The 18,755-nt window shown below is 38.0% G+C and overlaps 2 protein-coding genes across 2 annotated transcripts; one reads left to right on the top strand and one right to left on the bottom strand.

The window, feature by feature from the left end:
- Positions 1–6,912: 6,912 nt before the first annotated feature.
- LOC103959046 (probable beta-D-xylosidase 7) lies at positions 6,913–12,300 on the top strand. Its single transcript, XM_048583083.1, has 6 exons — positions 6,913–7,373; positions 7,559–7,870; positions 8,594–8,763; positions 9,155–9,252; positions 10,673–11,447; positions 11,561–12,300. Exons 1-6 carry the CDS (start codon positions 6,957–6,959, stop codon positions 12,144–12,146), a joined length of 2,358 nt encoding a protein of 785 aa, XP_048439040.1. The 5' UTR covers positions 6,913–6,956; the 3' UTR covers positions 12,147–12,300.
- A 1,040-nt stretch (positions 12,301–13,340) lies between these two features.
- On the bottom strand, positions 13,341–16,776 carry LOC103959045 (metallophosphoesterase 1). Its single transcript, XM_009371383.3, has 4 exons — positions 16,484–16,776; positions 15,839–16,398; positions 15,160–15,246; positions 13,341–13,723 (listed from the first exon to the last, which is right to left on the bottom strand). The coding sequence occupies exons 1-4, from the start codon at positions 16,727–16,729 to the stop codon at positions 13,450–13,452; spliced, it is 1,167 nt and encodes a 388-aa protein (XP_009369658.1). The 5' UTR covers positions 16,730–16,776; the 3' UTR covers positions 13,341–13,449.
- Between the last annotated feature and the right edge of the window lie 1,979 nt (positions 16,777–18,755).

Raw genomic sequence — 18,755 nt, 5'->3', positions numbered from 1 at the left:
CACAAAGAGGTAAAGATGGCAAACCTCAGGAAGCACCTATAGTGGCCTTGTTACATAGAAAAAGACCGTGGTAGGTGTGTCGTTGATGGTGGTTGTGCCAATGGTCATGGTGGTGTAACTGGCGTGTTGTGTCGACTTTCAACAATGATCGTAAGTTTCTCTCTTCAAATATAAACCGAATTTGCACTGAATTATTATTTTATCTCAATTCAAATATACATTTCTTTAGTCTGTAGAAGTTTAGCACTAGTAAATACATGTATTTCTGTTCACTAACCAAGAAACCCAAATAAATATAGCATATCAGACCTAATACAAGCAAATTCCATATACTGATCTGAAAGTTGACACATTTCTAATAACTTTTATGCCTCTATGTAACTTCTTTAATCATTATTCTTCATTATTAGAATCAAGAACCACTCATTCACCAAAATTGGAACAACATAATCCATACGATGAACCCTACCACCCAGTGAGTCCTTGGCCAAAAGTAGAGGGCCACAAGGGGGCCACAAGAGGGCAGAGGCGGCAAACCTTGAGATGGGCATTCAGTAGCTACATTAAGTAGGAAAACGCAGTGGCAGGTGAGCTGTTGATAGTGGTGGGGGGCGATGGTCCTAGGCGTGCCAGTTCGACTTTCAGCTGTGGTTGTCACATTTCTCCCTGTAGGTCTCTGAAACAACCAGCTGACGAGTATTAATCCAAGAATGGCAAAAGCAGTGATGAGAAATCGCATGAGGCTCTAAAGACGAGAACCATCTTCACTAGTTAAAATTGTTGGAATCCTCAGAATCTTGATCACTTCAGCTCTGATTTTTCTTTAAGTATTCGATCCCAAAATTCTTCCGAGAAGAAATTTGGGGTTCCTGGGAATTCTTCTAAGAGGAAATTTGGGGTTTTTCTAGGAAAGTGTTAGAGCAATTCTTGGTGGTAGCTTCAATTTTGGAATTCTTTTGAATAGAGATTTGGGGTTCTGAGAATTCTTGGAAGACTTCCTATGTGATATCTAACCTCTTTAATCAATATTCACAATCGAATTCAAAACAACTCGCTCATCGAAACAGGAAAAACATAATTCATATAACCACCCTTTACCACCATTGAACCTTCGACAAAAGTAGAGGATCACAAGGAGGTAGAGGCAGCAAGCCTTAGGATGCATGTCCAATAGCCTCGTTACGTAGAAAAAGGTCGTTGTAGGTTTGGCACTGATGGTGGTGGTGGTGGTGGTGGTGGGGTAACTGGTGTGTTGTGTTGATTTTTAGCAATGGTCGTAAGTTTCTTAATATATGTCAACAAGTTGACGAATATTATTTCGTGAATGGCATAAGTAGCGATTAGAAGTTATACGAGGCTCTGAAGACGAAAACCATCTTCACAGTTGAAATCCTTAATTTCCAACATGATAAAATCATTTTCACTGTTGAAATATTGTCCCTCGGAGTGAAATCTTTACAAGAAATTTGGAAAATTGGGGTTTTTGTGAAATCATAGAAGAATTTTTAGTAGTTTCATTGAAAATAAAACTTTGTTCTTCAATTGATGAATTCGTCTTCGACATATTGTTCTTGTGAGCGGAATCTTGATTGAAAATTTACGGATATTATGGTTTTCCGAAATCTTAGAAGAAATCTTGAAGGTTTCATCAGAAACAGAGCTGTGTTCTTTAATTAAGGAATTCTTCCTCAAATTAATGTTCTTTTGAGTGAATCTTTACTGGAAATTTGTGAAATTTTGGATTTTTGAGGAATTTGGATGAATTCTTGAGGATTCATCGAAAACCAAACCTTGTTCTTAAGTTGACAAATTTATCTTCAAATTATTATTCTTCTGGGTGGAACCTTAACATAAGATTTGTGGTTTTTGCGAAATCTTGAAACAATTTTTTGACGTTTCATCGGAAACAAAGCTTTGTTCTTAAATTGGGAAATTCTTCTTTGATATATTATTCTTCTAAGTGGAATATTTACTAAAAATTTGGGAAATTTGTGGCTTTTGGATCTTCGAAGAATTTTATAGCGTTTCATCGGAAACAAAGAATTGTTCTTCAATTGATGAATTCTTCTGTTAGTGTTCTTCTAAGTGGAATCTTGACTACAAATTCCGTATATTGATTTGAAAGTTAACATAATTTTGACTTTCAATATTAGGAAAAATAATACCATTCATGCATCTTACATTTACTCTTAATCAATTAATTTGTGATATGTAATCTCTTTAATCAATATTCACAATCGAATCCAGCACAACCCACTCATTAAAACAGGAACAACATAATCCATAGAACCACCTCTCAACACCAGTTAGTCCTCGGCAAAAGTAGAGAGCCACAAGGAGGTAGAGGTGGCAAACTTCAAGATGCACCTTTAGTGGCCTCGTTACGTAAAAAAAGACCATGGTATATGTGTCGTTGATGGTGGTTATGCCAGTAGTCATGGTGTTGTAATTACGTGTTGTGTCGACTTTTAGCAATGATCGTAAGTTTCTCTGTGCTTGTCAACAAGTTGGCGAATATCCTAAGAATGGTAGAAGCAGTGATGAGAAGTTATATGAGGCTCTGAAGACGAGAACCATCTTCACTGTTGACATCCTCGATTTCCAACATAATAGAATCATTTTCATTGTTGGAATCCCTCAATTTTCTTAGAATCTTCGTCGCCTTTACCTTAATTTTTCTTCAAATTTTCTTCACCACTTCTGAGTGGAATCTTTACTAGAAATTTGGGTCTCCAAATTCTTGGGAGTTTCATCGGAAAAAATTTTATTTATCAATTGAGAAATTTTTCTTCAAATCATTGTTACTATAAGGGGAAATTTTTACTTGAAATTTAGGGAATTTGGGGGTGAAATCTTGAAGGAATTCTTAAGGATTCATCGGAAACGAAGCTTTGTTCTTAAATTGAGAAATTCTTCTTGAAATATTGTTCTTGAAAGTAGAATCTTTACTAGAAATTTGGGGAATTTGCAAAATCATAGAAATTTTTTTAGTAGTTTCATCGAAAATAAAACTTTCTTCTATAATTGAGGAATTCTTCTTAGGCATATTGTTCTTGTGAGTGGAATCTTGATTGGAAATTTGGGGATATTGGGGCTTTTCGAAATCTTAAAAGAATTCTTAAAGGTTTCATCTAAAACAAAGTTGTGTTCTTTAATTGAGGAATTCTTTGAATTATTGTTATTCTGAGTGAAATCTGTACAGAAAATTTGTGAAATTTTAGATTTTTGCTGAATTTAGAAGAATTCTTGAGGGTTCATCAAAAACAAAACTTTGTTCTTCAGTTCTTCTTCGAAACATTATTCTTCCGGTGGAACTTTAACCGAAAATTTGTGGTTTTTGCGAAATCTTGGAATTTTTTTTTGTTTTTAGATTTCATAGGAAACAAAGCTTTGTTCTTCAAGAAAAATTATTTTTTGAATTATTGTTCTTCTAAGTGGAATCTTTACTAAAAATTTGGGGATTTTGGGGTTTTTAATCTTCAAATAATTTTTGGGGTTTCATCGGAAACAAAGATTTGTCCTTCAATTGATAAATTCTTCTGCTATTGTTCTTCTAAGTGGAATCTTGACTGGAAATTTGGCGAAATTGGAGTTTCTGCAAAATCTTAGAAGAATTCTTGGACATTCATCGGAAACAAATTTTGTTCTTCAATTGAGAAATTCAAATTCGAATTATTGTTTTTTCTATGTGAAATCTTTAATGGAAATCTGAGGTTTTGCAAAATCTATGAATTCATGGGGTTTCTTTAGGACCAAAACTGTGTTCCTCAATTGAGAGTTCTTATTTTAAATATTGTTCCTTTGAGTGGAATCTTGATGGAAATTTGGGCAATGTTCGATTTTTTGCAAAATATTAGAAAAATTATTGGAAAATTCACCAGGAACATAACTTTGTTCTTCAATAAAGGCAGAGCCATTGGGAAATTGTTGCTAGATAGGGAGTCTCTTTCGAGGGGAAGATCAAATTCAAATGTGTGTGTGTGTGTGTGTTTGGGGGGGGGGGGGGGGAGGGCTTAGGCGGTGAAGGCGACATGAAAAGGATGAGCATTAACACGAACAACATTTTACTATCGTGAGAGGTTATGGATTTTATACAAAGCGACAAGGTAGAGAATTAGTTATTTTGGGGATTTAAAATTCAAATTGATAAGAAGTGATGGAAAGGAAACATAAAGAGTTGATGAGAGAGAAAAAGAAGATTTCTTTCGAAATTAATGCGTGAGGTGACGAGTCAGGGAAATGAAAAGCTAAGATCGAGAGGGTTTTAACGAATATTGAATTTGAATGCCAAGAGACAAGGACGACAGAGGGAAACAGTATGTCACATCCCGGCCCGAGCTCGACTCCACCGTAGCACAATATTGTCCACTGTGGGCCCTGACCACACCTTCACAGTTTTGTTTGTGGGAACTCACACAAGAACTTCCCAGTAGGTCATCCATCCTAGTAAAGCTCTCGCCCCTAACTCGCTTAACTTCGGAGTTCTGATGGAACCTAAAGCCAGTGAGCTCCCAAAAGGCCTTGTGCTATATGGAGGTGGGCATGTACATATAAGGCACCTCACCCCCTCTCCGTTGGTCGATGTGGGATGTTACACAGTATCTCGATATTTCACTCAGATAATGCACATATAGGTACAACGACAATAGCAACAAAACCTTATTCCACTAAGTCTTATTTTTTGCACATGTTGATGCTACAAAATAATGATAGAGAAATTAATAAATCATGTCCTTTATCGACATGTTTAAATACAAAATATCCTTACTTGAGGAATTGGGCTGGTCTATCTTACATCGGCCGAGCCTTTTAAATCCAATGTGTTTAAAAGTAGCTCATAATTTGTTTAATAGGTCAACAATGAAGGATTATCTTCATGCAAAATCAAAGGTATGTAATAAACATTCAAGCTTTAGTTAAGGTTGTCTCTAAGAATTTGAGGGCTATGTACGAAAATTATTAATTTTTTTTTTTTAAATAGAAAGAAAACTTCATTAAAGAGAGAAACCACAGGTATAACCAATTCCTATATCGTCCAAATCAAAGGCTGCCCTAGCAAATAAAGGGTACAAAACTCCCAAAAATAGTTAGTTTGGACGTGAATGTCTGATGAGTAAATGCATCTGCCACAAAGTTTACCTCTATGAAAATATGCGTCCACCAGATATCGGTAAGGTTCGAAGCTAACCATCTGATGTCTTCAACTATAGAAATGAGGTTCTAAAGGATCTGGCAAGAGACTTGGGTCACTTGAATAATGAGTATGAGGTCCTCCTTAATATGGTATTTTGAGAAAATACTACTATTTGTTTGAAAAATGGTATTAATATTCGTTTTGGACATTGTAAGAATGCCAAGCTAATCTCTTTTTTTTTTTTTTAATTATAGAAAACTTCATTTAAATCCTAGAAAAAAAGATGACTTTTACAGAAAAATCTTGTCTAAGTGTCACATACTGTCCCAAAATTAATTGTATTTTGTTCCCTGATAGTGAGAAATTACAAAAATGCCCTTGATGGGCTAAGTGAAATCCTACAAGAAAATCCCAAGTGAATATCTGAGTCTTTTTCAGTCTTTGTCTCTTTTTTCGTCCTTCTAGATAGTACGTGGTCTTATGAACACTTGAGAGAGAATGAGTCGTAAATCGGACGAGGAATTTCACTTTTTCAAACTTGGTTGTGCAAACATTTGCTTCTCGACCTTTGCCTGAGGATTTTTGGGCAATGATTTTGCACGACTGTCGCACAAGTGTATGAACTCCTAATTTTTTTTTCCCTCGAAATATTGTTCATTTAAATGCAAACAAAAACTACATCCAAAAGAAAGAAAGAAAAATTCTAAAATTAATACACAAGTGATTTACAAATTGTTTATGGATTGTTTTTGGGAATCATCTTCAATATGTTTTCTACTCGCACCCTTCTTTTTCTTCTTTGCCCTTTTTTTGCTGCTAGGTATTTTGCCGATTTTGGCTTCGGTCCCTTCTTTTATTCTTGTTCACTGGCATAATTGGGGTGGATTAAGGTGAATATAGATAGCTCTTGTTCTATGCGAGTTTTGGAGGGATTTTTCGTACCAATGAGGCCTAAGTCCTTGACGTTTTTTTTTTCTTGTACAGAATTGTGAGTTAGGTGGCAGCGAAAATTTTAGCTTTTATTGAGACAGTTCATGTCACTGGGTTTGTGATTGGAAACACCTTATATTGAAACTAATTCCACTTTGGTTCTGCATTACTTATATAAGGCTATGTCTATAGTTTCATGGTTTTACTGATATATTGAAATAATTGTTTATGGTGTCTTCGTCAGATGAATTTTGTTCATACACATATCTATCAGGAAGGCAACCAGGTCGCCGACTTGCTAGCCTTTTATGGTGTTGCAAGTTACGTTTATCGTTGGTGGGCTATTATCCCTCAATTTGCAGTCTCTCCTCAAATATGTGATTTGTCTTATTTTCTTACTATTTGCGTTGACTATTTGCTTGTGGGTTTTAGCTTAGTTCCCCTGCTTGTGCATTTTTATTTTTATTTTTATTAAAAAAATATGATAGGGAGGGGATTTTTGGATGCAATGGTCATTTTCCCTTTGACAAAGAATAGATGTCTCACACACAACTACTATTGACGAAAAACTAATCTTACATAATCTTTCGTTACTTTAAAAAAAAAAATTAATTTAGTTTAAACCACAAAACAAAGATGATTTTCCAGAAAATAAATTCGTAATGGATATTTTGTTAAATGAAAACTTACTCAAAAACGAACATTTTAAGCACTGAATTAAACTTTGGATTAGAGGTTGATCTCAAATTAACACTGTATTTTCAACCAAAAAAGTCGGTTCAGTCATGAGTGAAAGAGACCTTTTGTCCAATGCCCAGCGGCTGCCCTTATAAACTCTCCCTCTCTTTCATTCCTTCTGCGTTCATTTCTGCATCTAACCAAACCACTCACAATGAAACTCCATTCACACGCTCCTCCTCCCTCAGCCCTTATCTTCTTCTTCACCACCGCCCTCCTCCTCCTCCACCCTACCGAGTCAACTCAGCCTCCGTATTCCTGTGACTCGTCCCAACCCTCCACCAGCTCCTACCCTTTTTGCAAAACCACTCTCCCCATCAACCAACGAGTCCAGGACCTCATCTCCCGCCTCACATTGGACGAGAAAATCTCCCAACTCGTTAACTCGGCCCCTCCGATTCCCCGACTCGGTATCCCGAGTTACGAGTGGTGGTCCGAGGCTTTACACGGCGTCGCCGACGTCGGCAAAGGCATTAAACTTTACCCCACCATTCACAACGCCACGAGCTTCCCTCAAGTCATCCTCACCGCCGCTTCTTTCAACGACCGTCTCTGGTACCGCATTGGCCAGGTGAGTCCGATTCACCGAGTCAAAAAACCCAACTCGGCTTCGATCAGTTACTTTTTTTTGGCCGAAATAATTACAACCCAATGCGTTTTTTTTTAATGCAGATCAAACCCAAGTCCTAATTTTTGTGCTCTTGTTCAAAAACATTGAAAATAAATAGAATGCGCTTCTTTCCCCTTCATTTTCAGGCGATTGGGACTGAAGCTCGAGCAGTGTACAATGCCGGACAAGCAACAGGGATGACATTTTGGGCACCTAATATCAACATCTTCAGGGACCCGAGATGGGGGAGAGGGCAAGAGACCCCTGGCGAAGATCCAACTGTCACGGGGAGATACGCCGTGTCGTATGTGAGAGGGGTTCAAGGTGATTCCTTCTATGGCGGGAAGCATGAGCTTGGTGCCGGTGGACGTCTTCAAGCTTCAGCTTGCTGCAAGCATTTCACAGCTTACGATTTGGACAATTGGAACAATATCACTCGATTTGGCTTCGACGCTCGTGTGAGTTCTTCTCTTTATTTATTTTTTCATCCATTGGTCTATTAATTATCGAAAATATTTATTCTCTTTTTATCTAAAAGTATTTGGAACTTGGTACTTGGAACGTTTTTTATTTTTTCTTTTATGTTCTTTTAGGTTTTCAGTCCCTCTGTGACTTTATTCAAGATTCCTCTGCTTGATTGGTGTGCCATAGATCTATATATTTGTTCTGATAATATATAAAAAATTAAAAACTTTACGGGGTTTTGAATTTATCGGTAAATAATTCGTTTCAATGAATTTTCCTCATGTTCCCGTGCCGTGAGTGGTCGGCCTGAATTTTCCACATCTTGGTATTCTCCTCTTCTTGGATAAAATAATAACCAAAAATAATAATAATAATAATAATTTCCACTTTATCTTTTCTTCATGCATTCTCTTCTCTTTTATTGTATTTAAACCACAGTTCTAAAAATTTTAGTTTAGCACCGTCTAGGTCTAGACAGTTGGCCACTGCTCTAATTAGTTCCTAAACAGTTTAGGCGGGGACTTGCTGCCTAGGCACTATCACCTTCCCATCTGACTAGCGTCTAGTGTTTTTTAGGACCTTGATTTAAATCGAAAAATAAAATAAAAATTAATGAAATTATACCTAACTAACTTGTAAATGTGTATTTTTTATTGTACTTTTATTAGATTTTAACACTAGTATAACTTTATGTATTTGTTGCATGTGTTGTGCAGGTGACACAGCAAGACCTAGCAGACACATACCAGCCTCCGTTCCAAAAATGCGTGCAGGAAGGCCAAGCAAGTGGCTTAATGTGTGCCTATAACCGCATAAATGGGGTTCCAAGCTGTGCAGATCACAATCTCCTAACCAAGGTTGCAAGAGGACAATGGGACTTTCATGGGTACTTCACTATCACCAAACTCCATTTTTCTTCACCCTTTTCCTTTAACTTTATTATTTTGTCTTTTTTTGTTTTACTTTTTCCGTCAAATATCGTCAGGAAATATATGCTAATATATTAGCCAATCATAGATGGTTGTCGACATGTATGATTTAGTCAGTTGTTCATGGTTGTCGACGTACCAAATTATGTGCTAGTCATTCAGGTTTTAGTTGACTAGTAGCTAAAATTGCACCACCCATAATATTACCAGGTCAGAAATTTGGTACAAAAAGTACTGTTGTTTTTGCCAAATTTACAAAGATTCGAGTTCTTAATTTAATAAATGAACTGAGGAAATGCTAATTAAAGAAAAATCAGGATTTATTGAGCTAAACTGGGAAGTGATCAGGTACATCACGTCGGACTGCGATGCTGTCTCCATCATCCACGATGTACAAGGATACGCTAAAAAGCCCGAGGATGCAGTCGTTGATGTGCTCAAAGCAGGTATGGACCACCATAGCACCAATCTCCTATCTTATTATCCATTTTTTGTTTTTTTACTCTTTTTTCTTGTATCTTGTTTAGTGTAACACGACATGTGTCTATGTTTCTCACTTTTGTTGTTTGGCTTTTTGTTGGGTAATTGTAAAATCCCCTCCCGTTTGCAAGTGACATTTTACCATACTGATGAAAATGTATTATATCTTTGTATGATGGTGTGAGTTCAAACTCCGTCAATGACTAATTTAATATTTAACTAGTAGCCTTTTACCACATTGATGAAAATATGTTGTACCTTTGTATGTCAGTGTGAGTTTAAACTCTGTCGATAACTAATCTAACATTTAATTTACTAACACCATTATTCGAATAAAATAAAATAAAAACATCCACTCCTAGTTGTCATGGCCCATTTATGAACTCATATGGGCCCGAATCACTTTAAATCGACCTTTTGGGATTTTCAATTTTCTTTTTACTAAAGGTCAAAACAAAAATGAAACTGTCCCTCCAATCCATTATCAACTTAGAGTGGCCACTTTCTTAGTTTTGCTTTACGATATTATATGAAGCCCAAAAACTGTGTGTGTGTAAATATAAAAATTTTAAAAATTATTATATATATATGTAAAAGAGAAAGGTTAGGGAGACGTGTGAAAGAAAGAAGAATTACATTACTACTTATAATTTTATTTTGTAATAGAAGATTAAATTATTTTTTCGTCCTCTTTTAATTGACGAAGATAATTTTATTAATAGGTATTTAGATTTGGTATATAATCTATATTGTATAGAGATAAGGACTAAACAGAAAAAGAAAGGAATCTTGAATTATGGAGTCTAATTAGTCCAAATTTGATTGAGATATTTCAAAAAGCTATATAGCATGTGAAATATGTACAGATAGGTAATCATCCTTTAGGTCCCCTTATTTTGGCCTGCCGAGATTTACTTTCAAGATTTTAGCAATGCAAACTTCGGCATGTACTATATAGAAAAGAATTTTGTAGTTGACAGTTTAGCGACCTATAGTCTTGATTTAGATTTAGGTAATTTTTATTTTGATACTCTTTGTTCAGTCAGTTTTATTTATGAGGATCGACTTGGGCTATGCCGATCTAGATTTATAATTGAGTGAGTTTGTTTGGACTCTTGCTTTTAGCCCCGTTTTTCAACCAAAAAAGAAATGTTATAGATAGAACCAGTTGAAAACGGGTTCTATTTTGAGATATTTCTTGTATCATTTCCCTTTTGATAGTAAGAAGTGAACATAAAATTGGGTAAAGATCAAAAAAAAAAAAAAAAAAAAGATTTAAAAAGATTTGAAAGAATTGGCTTCTGATTAATCCAAGTTTAACTAAGAAACATAAAAAAGCTAGCTCTAACATGATTATATATTATATACTATATACAAATGTTGCAGGCATGGATGTGAACTGTGGATCCTACTTGAAGGATCACACAAAATCAGCAGTGGAGCAGAAAAAGCTTGAAGTGTCAAAAATAGACAGAGCACTCCACAACCTCTTCTCAGTGAGGATGAGGCTAGGCCTGTTTGATGGCAGTCCACTCAACCAACCCTATGGCAGCATTGGTCCAGACCAAGTGTGCTCCCAACTGCACCAGGCTCTAGCCCTAGAAGCTGCTCAAGATGGAATAGTGCTTTTGAAAAACTCTGGCAGGCTTCTCCCACTCCCAAAAGCAAAAGCCATTTCACTTGCTGTCATTGGTCCCCATGCCAATGCTTTAGAAGCACTTCTGGGAAACTACCATGGTCCTCCATGCAAATCCATCACCCCATTAGAAGCACTTCAAGGCTACGCTAAGAACATAAATTATCACCTGGGTTGTGATTCAGTTGAGTGTCCCCAAGCTGCTTTTGATGAAGCTGCTGGAACAGCAAAAGAAGCAGATTATGTGGTTTTGATTGTGGGATTGGACCAAAGTCAAGAGAGAGAGGAACTTGATAGATTGCAATTGGGATTGCCTGGGAAGCAGCAGGAGCTAATTAGGAGTGTGGCTAAAGTTGCCAAGAAACCTGTTATTCTCGTGATTCTTAGTGGGGGTCCAGTTGACATTTCTTTTGCTAAACATAACAAAAATATTGGAAGCATCTTGTGGGCTGGATATCCAGGTGAAGCTGGTGGAATTGCCCTTGCTGAAATCATCTTTGGTGAACACAACCCAGGTAAAAGTCGGTTTGATTGACAATTCAAATCTTTGATTAACAGTCGGATAACATAACATGTTATGTAGAGATGATTTACCGATAAAATGTTTGACGTGTTTGATGCGTGCTATGCAGGTGGAGATTGCCAATGGCTTGGTACACACAAGATTATGTCAAAATGCCAATGACAGACATGAGAATGAGGTGTGAACCGAAAACAGGCTATCCTGGTCGAACTTACAGATTCTACACAGGCAAAAAAGTTTTTGACTTTGGTTATGGCCTCAGCTACTCAAACTATGTTTATAAGTTTTCCTCTGCAGCATCCCAAAACAAGCTCTACTTAAATGAATCATCAATTAGTCCCACGGCTAAGTCATCGGACTCTGGGCGGTATCAGTTAGTCCAAGACCTAGGTGGAGAATTCTGCGAGAAAAAGAAGTTATCGGTCAGAGTGAGGGTTCACAATCATGGGGAGATGGCAGGCAAGCATCCGGTGCTGCTTTTTGTGGGTGAGAAAAAGCCCAAAAATGGAAGGCCAATGAAGCAGTTGGTTGGATTCAAAAGTGTGATACTGAGTGCTGGGGAAAGAGCTGAAATTGAATTTGATTTGAACCCTTGTGAGCACTTGAGCCATGCAAATGAGGAAGGTTTGATGGCGGTTGAAGAAGGTTCTTATTTCTTGGGCGTAGGAGATGCCAAACACCCACTTGACATCGTAGTGTGATACATTTAGGTTGATTTTCAGTGCCGTATTCATTCACTAGGAATTTATTAATGCAAATCGTAAAATACGGAAGAGCCGACTTTGAGCTCTTTCCGGTTGTCATGTGTTCCTAAATTGCAACGATCAAAATCGATATTTATAATTTTGGCTATAATTTTTGTGATGGATTCGTTTAAGTTTATTCATCAAATGAGACGTCTTGAAGACAAAACCTAAAATTCTGATTGAAGATCCCACAAGACGGAGAAACAACACTTGAACGAAGAAAATGAAGAAAGAAGCAGAGAGAGAGAGGGAGACAGATGTCAACAACTTTGTCCCAGTCCAAGATTCACACATATGTGTTTGGACCCACTTTTCCACCATCAACTCATGTGTTCTAGGCCGTTGGATTGAAGAATTTTAAGATTATTTTCACGTTTATTATTGCGATATTTATAGCCTCGGTAGTTATCTCCAAGATTTTGTTGAAGTTATCTTGACATCTTGATAATTAATCACTCTAACAGGGTTTGGAGATGGTTTATCATCATATTTGAAAAAGGAACCCTTGTTTTGCTTATTTTTAATTGGCCCTATAGAATTGGGCCGAATGCAATGCCTGACTTATGAACTCTCTCACTTTTATAGGCTAGGTTAGAGGGGCTACTCCAGACGTCGCTAAATCACCTAGTCCAGCATTAATGGTAATACATGAATGTTAAGTAGACAAAAATTTTAAACAATATTTACAAACCATATGATGTATCATGAATCGGAAATAAACACGCTAACCAACATTTTTAATAATTCAATCATAACAATCACGTCATAAGTTTATAAAATATAATTTAAATAAATAGTAACAGTAATACCGACGTTTTTAATAATAATAACAGTAGTAGTACCGATGTTTTCGGCTCAGCTGAAGAGTGGCGGAAACTCTGCTAATACACTTTCGAGGATCGAAGGCCATACGATACCTGCAAAACGAAAAAGCCCTAATTTCAGACCTCGTATTTTAGAGCCGATAGCCCGCGGAGCGTTTATCCGATTTACCTAAGTTCTCTCTTATCTCTTCCAGTTTTTCTATAACCTCTGTTCCACACTTAACTTGTTTTTCCGTTGGTCCAGCAGATAGAATGTAGCAGCAATTAACAGCTTCACTGTCTCGATTACAAGAGCAAACAAGTAAAGGATGGTGTGAGCCAAGGGTACCAAAAAAAAGGCAAAATATGGTCAATAGACTTTACCGATACAGCATTGTACATACAAAATTTTACGACAACTAATGCACAACACAGATTTTAGTACACGCATCGGGTCATCTTTGTCTTAAACATCTCGGAGTAGGTGTTGAGAAAATTATCGTTGATAACAAAAGAATCAGAAGCGATACATAGGCAATAAGAACGTGAGATTCCCTCGCAAGTGAGCAATAGCTGACGCTTACTGCTCCTTTGTTCCCCCGGAAAATGGCAACAACAAATCCAGGATCGTCCCTTGCATTCCACGTCATGGCCGGAACAGTCACCTCGCGCGTTCCATCTGGATGAAAGTGATCATAGAATTCTTGGGTGTGAGCGCTGAAGACAATCCTGCAAACAAGGAATTAAAGATGATTAGCTTACAGCTGACTTTTACACTTTAGGCATACAAGTCTACAGTAGGATTGATACTACACCAACATACTTGGGCGGCTCACAAGTCTGACATATGCAGACATCTAGAAGGGAAAGGAATAAGCAGTCAGGTTGAGGAATATTAGGCAAATATTAAATCCGTAATTTCAAATACAAACGGATCGTGAAGCAACTTCTGATTGACACATCGCCAGGAATATTTTAGGGAAAGAAGGAAACAAACGTCAGAAACAAAATATAAAAAGGTGACTCCTGAGGTTTGGAGAACTTATCCCTTTAACATCAAAGCAAAAATATTGTACCATACCCCACCACTATAGCAATGGAAAATCATAAAAGGTTCCAACAAGGAAGCAGCACGGAAACTTCTCTTTTAACAATAAAACCTTATATTTCTTCACAAAAAAAAAAGACCATAAAATTCTTTCCTTGTTTTCCAATTCTGGTATGTGAATGGACCCATGGTCGATGAATGGAACGACATAAAAGCAACTACAGATCTTGAAAGCTTTTGGTCAGTATAAAGTTTTAAGAAAATGAAATCACTACCTAATTGCCATATTCTCCAAAGCCACAAAAATAGACAGACCATTTAGTTCATTAGCTATAGAGAGAGAGGTAAATATTGGTGTGGACAGGGAATGGTGGGCTCTTGAGGAGGAAAAATGGGATACCAAACAACTCTAGGCACGCAGCATTTTAGCAACCAGATACAAAATCTGCTGATCAAATTTTTCTTCATTGCCCGGTAGCTTTGGGTTCATGGCTGAAGTTGGTTAGGGAGATGGGCATAAGCTGGGTAATTCCTAGGGACTGTCACTCTCTGAGTGAGGACTGGTTTAGTGGAGCTTTGAGATGGCCTCCGTTTTTCATCAGCCATTTGGGTTTCTGTTTCCCCAGAGTCCAAAGGAATCTCTTTTTCCTTAACATGGCTAGATTGGAAAGCTGCTATCTCCTAGTTCGTTAGTAGTTTTTTAGTGTTTTGGTGTTGCTTCCTTTTCTGTTTTGTTTCTGGTTCTTTCTTGTTTAATACAACTGTTTCTTAATCACAAGTAAAAAATAAAAAATCTTATATCAACCAGAGAAAAGAGTTATTCTTAATAATATTGAACCAAGATATATGAGATATTAGAATGCCCAGAAAACACACATACAACCATACGCATATAAATTATGGCATTCAGAGGAGTCAAGAACACACATGTTGTCAGTATATCAGATTGTGGTAAATGGAAAGTCATGGTTCTAATAATCAAGAATTGCAATATCACATCAATTCTTCCGATCTAAGTATCACTCTTCTGTTTTACTTATGAAACACATATACATAAATGGGTGAGATGAAGGCCATGGCAGCATTATTAAAAAGCAAAGGAAGAACATGAACTCACCTTGGTTTGAGAGCTTGAAAGATATACTCCGTAGCATTTAGCGGTAGCTTGTGCGACAACTTGTATGGCCCTGTACCAACAGGCCCCCTGGAGTAAAAAGAATAAACATTACGCACTACGTAAAACTGCTATCCATTTTAAAAACTAGAACAAAACAAAATAAACGACACAAGCATGGCAATGAATAGTCCTTTTTCTGTATATAACATCAATTGAATCCATTCAATCAAAGTCTAATTGTATTCACTATCTCTAGTTAAACAACATTTTCTTATCCCAAGGTGATCATGCTCAATAAGATAGTTCAGAAATGGGATTAAAATTAAATACCATAGCTACTACACTAGACTGCTTGTATACCAACGAACTTCTAAAAATTTCTATGAGATGGAATGGAAAAAACACAGCTGAACTAGGTGTGCTTGCATCAACTATCGTTAATAAAACAAGATTGCTCATTCGAAGGCGATCACTATCAACACACAGAAATAGGGATTAAAATGACGATAGCTTATACACGTAGGTGTTCAAACCGAAAATGACTATTGCTTAACAAGAAACCGATAGCTACAGATTCGACTACTACTTCTATGAGATCAAACGTAAACCCAAGTTCGACTAATTCCTATCAAACTCTCATAAACCGAAACCGAAACAAAAACAAATGGATTGCACCCACCTGCCATCCAATATGCTTGAACTCCCACCATTGTTAGCGGCATTCACATTCCGGTTTAATGGGAAGTGAAGCAAGAGCACAGGACCGGACCCAGATAACATAGCATTCTCTCTCCACCCAAACTGATAAACCCTCTTTCCTAATCGGTCGTTTTCATCCCCTCCCTCATTCACTCTCTCCCTCTCCATCTGAAAATCCATGCTTTCTCTCTCCACCACCTTCTCCACACTGAACCTCAGCTCATTGTTCCCACAAAGCAACGCCACCGCACTAAGCGACACAAAGCTCACATTTCCGATTTCGAAAGCTCCGCAGCCGGCGGAGTCCAGACCCGGCAACCTCCTCGAAACCCAACTCACCGACTCCGCACTCAGCTCATCGCATTCTCCAATATCCCGGTCTCCAAGCACAACGTGGAGCGGCAGCCCCAGAAACGGACCCAGTACCCTGTGGAACTGGTGGATCACCGAAACGTACTTGGTTTTCGGCAAATTGTGACCCCGCGCCGAGATATCGCCCAAAACCAGCAGCATATCGGGCTTCAGAGTGTGGAAAGATTTCTGCTTGGATACAAATTGATTGGATTCAGATGTTAAAAAGGAGGTGGGTTGGGGCAAAATCGGGAATTGGGTTTGTTGGAATTACCGTGAAGAACTTGGAGAGGTAGTAGTCTCGAAAGAGGAGGTTGAAGTAGCCGGAGTCGGAGCCGAGGAGGAGGAGGTCGGCGACGAGCATGACCTTGAGGTCGTCGGGGTGGTGGTGTTCCGGGATGGGTTCGGGAAGATTAGGGGTGGGTGTGGTTTTGCAGGAGGGGGTTGAGACCCACTCTTCGTAGACGAGCAGAGCTGAGACTGCGATTAGCGGCAACAACGGCTTCCACGAAACCCCCATTGTTGCTGCAAGTTGAGGGCTTTTGGGAGTTCGAAGGTTGTGGGGTTGGGGCCTTCGACAGCAAGCATAAATTTGTCAATAAAGAAACGCCTCAGCATTGGATTGGACCATTTCCCTATTTTAATAAAGCCAATTAAAGATTCCAGTGATAAACAGGTGCCGAGTACAAAGATTTAGACTAAATACAAGCACCCCAGAGCAAGGAGCGTTCAAGTAATCTCCACACATGGGAGAGAGACGCTGGGAGGTAAACTTCTTATTTCTGAAGCAAGACGAAAGGGGTAACGAGCTATTAAAATAAAACAGTTAAGTATTTGGTAAACTATATTTTAGAAATATTGTGATTATGAAAAATGATGTAGAAGCGTTAAGTAAATTATGATGTAAAAGTGTTCTAATTGTATATAATGATAAAAATAGATATAGTAGGGTGCTTGCAACAACGACGGTGGCAGAGTAGTGGTGGTTGTCGGAATAAGGTGAATCGGAGCACATATACGTTAAAAGTCCGGTCATGGACTCAACAACTTCAATCTAATTGAACTGCTTAAACGGACCAACCATGCCAACACATCTTGTTGTACTCCATAAAGGTAGGCGGAGTTTGCTAATTGCACTGAGATTTAGCATTCTTGTTTCCGCAAGACATGAAAACTTGATCTGATTGGGGATCAGACGAGTTTCCTATATCCTTGGAAATTTCTACAATCTAGGGATTGATGTGTGCTGCAAGTAATCGCATTTCTAAGAGAAAGCAATATCTATCTCCAGATATCCTCTTAGATTCTCTATGTTTAATACGGATTTGTTGCCACTTAGTAATACAGTTTAATGGTATTCCTCTTCACTTGTAAGTAAGAGATCTTAGGTTCGATTCTTGCCAAAGCCGAATTTGAACCACATTATTGCTAGCTCACGGTGAGGCTAAGCCTACCCCATTCTCCTTAGTGTAGATAATATCATTTGTTAAAAACAAAAAAATACAGATTCATTATCCTAAAAGAACTCTTTCTCGACTAGTATAAATACTTCATCTAGGGCAAATATCTGGTAATGCAATTCTCGCATAGTGCATACTTTGCTTATTCTCTTGTCCACTGCTTGAATCTTAATATTGCTTAATAACTTGATCATCAGAGAGCTTTTGGACAACACCCAAGGTTAACCACGATTGTTTTCTTTTTTACAAGTGGCCCATCCACAACGATGCGTGATTTTGGTTCCAGCAATTGGTGTTTTAATTGAAAGTGAACTTATATTTTAACAACCAAATCACTCTATCACACTATGTCTGCAGATGATAGCTCTGTGAATCCTAACACCAACACTCAAGGTGGAAGCAATTAACTCCCAAACGCCTTTGTCGTTGCGAGAAACAATGGTGTTCATGTTGGCAAAGCTCCCCCCACCATCGACCATATATGGGAAACCTTGTTGAAGATCAGTGCTTTTGTCAACAATCTCCAAAAAATTTCGAAGGCTTCTTAAACTAAGAACTTTATGAACTTTGTCGACTTTGAAAGGCATATGAAAGCCCTAAAGAATGCTCGCGGAACAATTATGCAAACCCAAGTCCAAATCTTAGGATTTGGAAATCCGAATCCCATCACTATGGGAAGACATCCGATTGTGACAATGCCTGGTTTTGTCCCTAGCGAACATTGTTGATCCGAACTCGCATTTGGAAGAACATGATGGTCGGACTATCAGTCACACCACTACAGACGGAATCCGAGTTTAGCGCAACTTCAATTCCTTGGACATTGCAAAAGCCTTCCGTATGGAGCCTAGGCATCTTTACTTTGACGATCCAAAGTCATCTGAAGAGCCTTGAATGACCGTAAACTTAGGGATGCTCCGAGAGACGCTTAAAATTGCCTTTCTAGTGAGGTTGTCACCAAGGTCAGAGGCCTTCTTTCTTTAACCATCAAGCTTGTGCTTCCTCTTGAGAAGTTCACTCAACCCAGGTTTCGAGGACTCCAATCTAGATTATCACATCATGCTCTATCAAAACATTAAAACCTTG

This window comes from the organism of the source record quoted next, unplaced genomic scaffold (genome assembly GCF_019419815.1).
Source record: "Pyrus x bretschneideri cultivar Hongxiangsu unplaced genomic scaffold, Pyrus_bretschneideri_v1 Contig2, whole genome shotgun sequence".
NCBI classification, from domain to species: domain Eukaryota; kingdom Viridiplantae; phylum Streptophyta; class Magnoliopsida; order Rosales; family Rosaceae; genus Pyrus; species Pyrus x bretschneideri.
This window is presented reverse-complemented; position numbering and strand designations above follow the sequence as displayed.